This window comes from Chiloscyllium plagiosum, chromosome 4, assembly GCF_004010195.1.
Source record: "Chiloscyllium plagiosum isolate BGI_BamShark_2017 chromosome 4, ASM401019v2, whole genome shotgun sequence".
NCBI lineage: Eukaryota > Metazoa > Chordata > Chondrichthyes > Orectolobiformes > Hemiscylliidae > Chiloscyllium > Chiloscyllium plagiosum.
The window spans coordinates 366,528-375,586 of NC_057713.1; the positions used below are offsets into that span (position 1 = coordinate 366,528).

Consider the following 9,059-nt stretch of genomic DNA (forward strand, 5'->3'; position numbering starts at 1 on the left):
GTGGGGGATGTTGGGAGCGGTGGGAATTGCGGGGTTGGAGCCGGATTTACCCGCGGGGCTGTCATCATGAGTGTGGTTGACAGGTGTGCGGAGCTGTTGCTGAGGTTTGGGTGTAACGTGAACAGTCGCACAGAGGACAAGGGCGATACAGCCCTGCACATTGCAGCCAGGTTCGCTTTGGAGGGTCATGTCCAGTTGTACCTTCATCACGGAGCATCTGTGAACAGGCTGAATGAGAGTGAGCAGAGCCCACTGCACTGTGTATGTGCCCAGTCCCACAGCAGCGAGGATGCTGACAGGTATTTCCGAGTCTGTCACTATCTGGTTGAGCATGGGGCCAGTGTGGAGGCACTGGATGAAGAGAAGCAATCAGCACTGCACTTGGCCTGTCGCACAGTCAACCACAGGATGGTGGATCTGCTCCTGAGCAAAGGAATCGATGTTAACCGCATGGATTACGGGGGAAATGCCCCAATGCACAAAGCCCTGCAGGCTGTCGCTTACAAGTTAGAACATGAACCCGAACGCACCGTCCGATCCCTCTTAAACTATGGATCCATCCGGATTTGGCCAGGTGCTATTCCAAAGGTGAGTTAATACTTTCACTGCCTCTTCTTTAATGGTCTGTTTAAGTGGGTGTAAGGTGTGGATGAACATCCCTTTCCCGGAAGACAGAATCAGAGATTCAGAACAGAGGGGGCAGCTTTAACCAATGGAGTCAATCGGGGTTTCCTCAACATGATCATAAGGTGCCCACCTGCTCCTTCCCTCTGCTTGGTGCTCTGTAACTCCCAAACTTAAAAGATAAGGCCTTCTATCTAAGGAGATCTCAAGCCATTGTCCAACCACCTGCTCCGAAAGCCTGCTCACATGTCAATTTTTAAACCCACATGATTATCACAAGGTCCCCATGTGAATGTTCTTTTTGTAGCTGCTGTTTTCACCCCTTGTTAGTTTATTTGTCTGTCCACAGTATATGGCCAAAAGTGATGGATAGGTTGCAATAACTCTCAGCAAACAGACAGGGTCTCAGGGAGAACGGATTAGATTTGATGATTTTTTTGAGACAATCCCCATAACACTCCAACAAGTCAATACAGTTCAAAACAAATAATCAGCAACATCTCTTTTAAAAAAAACAAACAACTTCCCCTATCTCCCAAAAATCGTGGGTCCTTTAGAAAATTCCAGGATCCAGATCTACATCATCATCAAATCTAATCCGTTCTCCCTGAGACCCTGTCTGCTTGCTGAGAGTTATTGCAACCTATCCATCACTTTTGGCCATATACTGTGGACAGACAAATAAACTAACAAGGGGTGAAAACAGCAGCTACAAAAAGAACGTTCGGTTGGTGGGTGCTGGGTGTCCCAGGGATGTTCTCTGAAACGATCCACAAGTTGGCGTCCTGTCTCCCCAATGTAGTGGAGACCACATCAGGTGCAACAGATACAGTAGATGACATTGGAAGAGGTACAGGTAAATTTCAGATATGGATGTGGAAGGATCATTTGAGTCCTGTGTTTTTGGCGGTCTCCCTGTGCTCTTGCTGAGGGGAGAGGTGTGGGTGCAGGTTTTGCAATTCTTGTGGTGCCAGGAGAAGGTGCGGGAAGTGGGGTATGGATCTGACAAGGGAGTCACACAGGGAATGGTCTCTCTCCAGCCCCCCACATCTCCTCTCTCACCTCTGTCCAAGGTCCCAAAGGATCCTTCCATATCTGACAGAAATGAGACCTGCACTTCCACCAATGTAAATGACTGCAACCGTTACACCCAATGTGATCTCCTCAAATGGGGAGTCAGGACATCAACATGCGGATTCCTTCAGAGAACATCTCCGGGACACCCACACTTACCAACCCCACGCCCTGTAGCTGAATACTTCAACTCCCCCTCCCACTCCGCCAAGGACATGCAGTTCCTGGGCCTCCTCCATCGTCAACCCAAAGCCTGGAGGAAGTATGCCTCATATCCCGTCTTGGGACACTGCAACCACACGGAATCAATGTGGATTTCAACAATTCCTCATTTCCCTCCCCCCACCTTATCACAGTCCCAAGCCTCCAACTGGGCACCGCCCTCTGGACCTGTCCATCATTTCTATCTGCTTCACCCTCCCCTCTGACCTATCACCTTCTCCCTCATCTTTAGCCACCTATCGCTTTCTCAACTACCTTCCCCCAACCCCACCCCCCTCCCATTTATCTGAGCCCCCCAGCCCACAAGCCCCATTCCTGAGGAAGGGCTTCTGTCTGAAACATCAATTCTCCTGCTCCTCAGATGCTGCCTGATCTGCTGTGCTTTACCACTCTCTCGACCCACATTCCAAGGTCCAGAACTATGTGCTGAAGGATGCAGTAAAGACTGGGACAGTTGCCACCAAGGCACAAGAGGGTAAAGACCACTGTCTAAGGTCTTTCTGTTGAAGTTAAATTGGGTTCCATTCAGTTATCAGACCCTCCCGATACCTCATATACATGTAATATAATCTTGTGCAATTAAGAAATGCCTTTGGTTTGTGAGTCAAACTCCAATGTTTGTTTCTTATTATGCTGCTGTACAAAACCAAACTGCTTTAGTGACTACATATGTATTTTAAGATATTTTTATGAACAAAGTATAGATTTGATCGTTCAGCCCCCTTGGCCCGTAAGCCTCGTTCCTGATGAAGGTCTTTTGCCCGAAACATCGATTCTCCTGCTCCTCGGATGCTGCCTGACCAGCTGTGCTTTTCCAGCACCGCACTCTCGACTCCAATCTCCAGCATCTGCAGCCCCCACTTTCTCCTCCATAATAGAGCTGCAGACAAGATTCTTCGACAACTTGGCAGGGTAGATGTGGAAGGTTGTTTCCCTGTGCGGGAGAGTCGAGGATCAGAGAGCATCCTCTCTGAATAATGGGTCACACATTTAAGACAGAAATGAAGAGGAACTTTCTAATCTAATAGGGTAGTGAATTTGTGGAATTCTTTACTGCAGACAAGTGCTGAGGTTACGTTATTGAATGCTGAGATAGAGAGGTTTTTAATCAGTAAAGGGATCAAGGCATTTAGAGAAAAGGCAGGAACTGAATTTCAGGATTTCCAGATCAGCCACCATCTCATTGAATGGTGGAGCAGACTCAGTGAGATGAATGACCTTTTCTGATCTTATACCTTATGGAATTTCCTGTCCTTACTGTGTACCACTGTTCATGTTCCTTACAAAATACTTGCTTTCTTTACCATGGACCTGTGTACGTTACTGTGTACCTGCACTCAATATCATACCCTGTATTCCTGATCATAGACCTGTGGAGATGACTACATTCCTGTGTTCCGTGCTGTGTAGCTGCGCTCTGTCAGTGCACATTATCTTTCCGGTCTTCCCTTTCTTTATTCTACATTGCATTGAAAGAATGTTGGTTCCTGGAGGATTGGGTGGGGGACCCTGGAGGATTGGGTGGGGGACCCTGAAGGATTGAGGTGGGGGACCCTGAAGGATTGAGGTGGGGGACCCTGGAGGATTGGGTGGGAGGGGGTGGAATCCACTGACAGTTTTTTTTTGTTTTATTGAACAGTATTAAACAGTTAACATTAACGACTGTATACAGAGAAGCAGCAGTTTTACGAGGGAGAGGATCACCCACTGACATTTTTAAATGGAAGTTTGACTCTTGTAGGATTCTGAAAATTGGCCAATGGCAGGTAAATGGTCCTGAACTGACCAATGAAATGATGAGGCATATTTCACTCTGATTGGGACCTAGTGGACTCCCTATGGCTGAAGGCTCTCATGTTGTGGTGGATGGTGAAATAGCCTCTCCAAAGATCATATTTGGGATGACTAATTGGAATAGTGTCAAGTGTATGAGTCACTCAATTAGAGATTACTGTTTCCTGACCTATAGCAAGTTTCCACATCTATAATTAATAAAATAATTAATAGTACAGTCCAAAGTCATCTTCACATTAATAAACTCACTCTGACCCCTGGCCACTGGGGAGATACTGAGTTCAGTGGCCAAGAGCTCAACTTTCAGGGAGTTGGGTTTTAAGGAAACTCCTAAACAAGAAGTAGAGAGAGTTTGAGCGAGAGAGTTCTGTACAATGGGACACAATGTCAGAGCTTCATTCAAATAAAAAGAGATCAGAGGGATGTAGGGCTGTAGAGACTGGAGGAGGTGACAGAGAGGGGGTGTACGGGCTGGAGGGGGTGACAGAGAGGGGATCACAGAGAGGGAGGTGTAGAGACTGGAGGAGGTGACAGAGAGGGGGTGTACGGGCTGGAGGGGGTGACAGGGAAAGGGAGGGGGTGTAGGGGCTGGGGGGTGTTACCGAGGTAGGGATGGAGCGTAGGGCCTGGATGAGATGACAGAAGTAGGGAGGGTTGTAGGGTTTCAAGGAAGCTGAAAATAAAGATGTATATTTACAGGTTGAGGAGCTGTTTGAGTGGGAGACAATGGTCAGTTATTCCACTGTGACTGTTTGAGGGATGGTTTCCTGTCTGTCTGCTCCGAGATATTAGGGATAGTTCATCTCCAAGCTCACCCTACCCCTCCTTCCTGATCCGGACAGACACAGCATACCCACAGCAGGTGGGTTCAGCCTGAAACGTGGTGTATTTTCTGAACCTGGGAACTCCACAGGCTCGGTCTGGATACTGTAACAACAACTGAGGAGGCAGGGGCAGGTGCAGGATGAGGACAGGGTAGGGGGGGTCAATGTGAAGGACAGTTCTCCCCATCATTACACTGTGGGGTTCAATATCACACAGTGACAGCACCAGTATCTTCACAAGATGCAGTGTGAGAGATCACAGAGTACTGTAAAGCTCATAGCCAAACTGGAGACAGGCCATTCAGTCCATCTACTCTGCATGGCCTGTCTCCAGTCATTCCAAAATCCAATTAGTTTTTGAACAGTGTTTCCTGGGGGAGATGATTCTGTCACCAGCCTCGGAGACTGCAGAAGAATTTATTAATCCCGAGGTCACCATCAACCCTAAAACCTGGCGTATTTCTCATTGCCTGCTTCAAGTAAGATTTCAGGTTTAATAGTGTGGTGCTGGAAAAGCACAGCCAGTATCCGAGGAGCAGGAGAGTCGATGTTTCACCCAATTCCTGATGAAAATCTTATGCTCGAAATGCCGATCCCCCTGCTCCTCGGATGCTGCCTGACCGGCTGTGCTTTTCCAGCACCCCACATTTTGACTCGGACTTCCAGCATCTGCAGTCCTCACTTCCTCCTAAGGTTTCAGGTGTAATTCCAACCATTCTCTGAAGAACATCATAGTCCTTTCTCAAATTAAACGCCTTGTTTCCACGTCACAAAACCCAGGCATCACCACTCCAGGCTCAGACCCAGATTCTCACCATGGGGTTCAAGCTTTTCAATTTGGTCTGCACATCCAGAACTGGACCCAGTGCCTGAGGGTCTGACCCTGCCCAGTCCCAGCGGATGTCTGACCTGTACATTACTGTTCCAGCTCTGTGTTATTTAACATTCTCTCACTTTGTTGAAGTATTTGGATGGAGCAGGTGTATAGAGAGAGACTGATATGAGAGGGGAGCAGTGTGCTATAACGTGTCAATTACCAGTGCAACACTCACTAACATACTGTATATGAACAGGACTGAGATAATGATCAGTTAAACCTCAGACTGAATAAGCAATAAATGATCATGAAATGAATGACTAATCTTAGTTCCCTGGCTGGGAGTGAAGACAGTAAAGGGTGAAGGACACCCAGTGGGTGACACTCAATAGTTAATTTGAGAAGAAGGTAAGTATGGCTGGGACGGAGCGAGCTCAGATCAGGCCCAGTCTCTGTAACTGTACATGGGCCAGACTGTCAGCTGCTCAGAGCCTGTCTTGATATCCATACTGTCGCTTTGATCCATTTCCCACTCACTCTCATTTTATTCCTCTCTTGTTGAGCATTTAATGAGTCTGAGAGAGAAAAAAAAACAATTTATCTTGTTGAGGGTAAATGGTTGCTGGCTGTTCAGTGATGGCCCACATTAAATGGCCATTTACTGGCGGTTTGTAATGAACTTTCCAATCAATCACCCACAGCAGAGAGAAGACGGGAGGGAGGGAGGGAGGGACTGCACTGACTCAGGAGCACAGCATCAAGTGGAGAGGATACTGACTTAACCCTTGCACTCACCAGGAGACTCTCTCGCTGTCTACTGGAGCAGGTCTGTGCCAGGGAGGACAACCCCAAAATATTAACATTGAAACCGGCAAAAAAATTTTGATTCCTCTCTGACCACAGGAGAGGTGCCAAAGGGGTGGTAAACAGCCAATCAGGTAGTGTTATTGAAGAATAGAGGAAGGGATAAACCAGAAAACTATAGGCAGGTCAGCCTGGCGGTGGGGAAACTATTGGAAGCAATTCTGAACGACAGAATCAATCTGCACTTGGAGAGACAGGGACTAATCAAGGAACAGTCAGCATGATTTTGTTAAGGGGAGGTCATATCTGTCCAACTTAATTATGTTTTTCAAAGAGGTGACCAGGATCTTATAGAGGTTTACAAAATTATGAGGGGCATGGATAGGGTAAATAGGCAAAGTCTTTTCCCTGGGGTCGGGGAGTCCAGAACTAGAGGGCATAGGTTTAGGGTGAGAGGGGAAAGATATAAAAGAGACCTAAGGGGCAACTTTTTCACATAGAGGGTGGTACTTGTATGGAATGAGCTGCCAGAGGAAGTGGTGGAGGCTGGTACAATTGCAACATTTAAGAGGCATTTGGATGGGTATATGAATAGGAAGGGTTTGGAGGGATATGGGCCGGGTGCTGGCAGGTGGGACTAGATTGGGTTGGGATATCTGGGACAGCATGGACGGGTTGGACTGAAGGGTCTGTTTCTGTGCGGTACATCTCTATGACTGTATGGCTGTAGATGAAGGCAATGCTCTTGGTAAGGTGTCAGACAGGATAGCCCCTACTAGGCCCGTTGGGAATGACTAAACAACCTCCCTGTGGAGTTTGCTGACTGAGTTCCCTTGGTAACAAGCAATGGCCCAGCCAGTTGGAACTCATCACCTGAGCCCTCTTATGGTAGTGTCCCTACCCCTGGTCTGAGGCTGCACCCTTGGGTGCTAGTCTTTTCTACCAATGGCAACATTTTCCCAACATCTACTCTCCAGGCCATTCAGTATTCTGTAAGCTTTAATTAGATGCCCCCCCCCCCCCCCACATCCTTCTAAACTCCATCAAGTACAGACCCAGAGTCCTCAAACTTTCCTCATATGTTAAGCTTTTCATTCCAGGGACCATTCTCATGAACCTCCTCTGACCAAGCTCCATGGCCAGTACATCCTTCCCAAGATATGGGGCCCAAAACTGTGCACAAGGCTCCAAATGTGGTCCAGGTGAAAGTGCTGGAGATTAGAGTCAGGATTAGAGTGGTGCTGGAAAAGCACAGCAGGTCAGGCAGCATCTGAGGAACAGGAAAATTGATGTTTAGGGCAAAAGCCTTCCTGATGAAACATCGATTCTCCTGCTCCTCAGATGCTGCCTGACCTGCAGTGCTTTTCTAGCACCACTCTAATCTTGACTCCAAATGTGGTCTGACCAGTAGTAGTAACCTGAGGATTGGGAGGTTTATGGAGTAAAATAAAGGAACATCAAGACTCTGAAATGAAAATGGAGAATGGAATATTAATGCCAACTGGCAAAACATAAAATGGGCTTGAGAAACCTTCACTTTTCATCATTAAACAAGCACCAAACCTCAAACAGATCATTGTTCATAGCAAGCTGCCCGGCTCTCAGGACAACTCCATACAACCCTGTCACGGTGGACGCTGCAAAACGTGTCAGAGTGTGGACATGGAAACCACCATTACACGTGGGGACATGGCAGGTACTCATGTGACTCAGCCAACGTTGTCCATCTTATACGTTGCAGGCAAGGATGCCGGAGGCATGGTACATTGGGGAAACCGAGCAAAGGCTACGACAACGGATGTATGGGCACCGCACAACAATCAACAGACAGGAGGGTTCCCTCCCAGTTGGGGGACACTTCAGTGGTCCAGGACATTCAGCCTCGGACCTTCGGGTGACCATCCTCCAAAGCAGACTTTGGGACAGGCAGCAGCGAAAAATGGCCGAGCAGAGGCTGATAGCTAAGTTCCACACCCATAGGGAGGGCCTCAACACGGACCTTGGGTTCATGTCACGTTACAAGTGATCACTGGTGCACTATACACACACACAGACACACACACACCTTTTCACAGACTTATACCCCTTTACACTCACACACATACACATACACACACACACACAAAGTTTGTGGGGTGAATTTGTACTTGCAGAATTACATTTCATTTGGCTCAAAAACTGCATGAATCCATGTGAGATTCTGTACATCCCTTTTTTAGATTAGAATCAGTCTGAACATTGGGCACAGACAGCCTCACACAGGGCACCTCATACCTTCAATGCAGTATCTGGGCCAACAGGACACCTATTGTTAAAGTTCACTTGAGAGTGTAACTTGAAGAAAGTGCTGGGATTTATTATATGAAAGAATTGAAACCAACATGTTCATTCTAAAAGATGAGAGACTTAACAAACAATCCAGGTCTTTTCAATATATTATTTCAGTTACATCACACTGTAAACTTTTGTTATAAATTCTGAGTCTTACAATCTTATTCTCCACAAACACCGGCATCTCCAAATCATGACCAGGAGGGAAACTATTAGAATCTATTAAAAATTATGGGATGGGAATCTAAGATGGCGGTGACCTGAGAAGATCACACTGCAGAGCTTCGGATCGCAGTAGGAGCAGGACGGTCCTTTAACCTGCCCAACCCAGGTCATCAGGATTTCTTGGGGCATTGGAAAGATTGTGGAGCCCAAGAAACATTTAAAAATGGACTTACCTGTATTTTCAGCTGTCCAGAAATGCCTATAAAGGGAGGAGGAGCATCTGAGACCGGGCCTGCAGCTCAGCCTGCTGCAGCCTCGGAGCCGATTACTCTCCAGGACCTGGTGAACCAGCTCTCGAAATCTTGCGAGATGTTGGGGAAACAGATTGAAGAGAAGCTGGCTCC

The 9,059-nt window shown here is 47.3% G+C and overlaps 1 protein-coding gene across 1 annotated transcript; it reads left to right on the plus strand.

Moving 5' to 3' along the window:
* Positions 1-66: 66 nt before the first annotated feature.
* On the plus strand, positions 67-597 carry LOC122548756 (ankyrin repeat and SOCS box protein 10-like). The gene has a single exon (XM_043687523.1). It carries the CDS (start codon positions 67-69, stop codon positions 595-597), a length of 531 nt encoding a protein of 176 aa, XP_043543458.1.
* Positions 598-9,059: the final 8,462 nt, after the last annotated feature.

What these genes read in the sequence shown, in the direction of transcription:
- LOC122548756 (XM_043687523.1), top strand. Translation starts at nt 67, where the DNA reads ATGAGTGTGGTTGACAGGTGTGCGGAGCTGTTGCTGAGGTTTGGGTGT.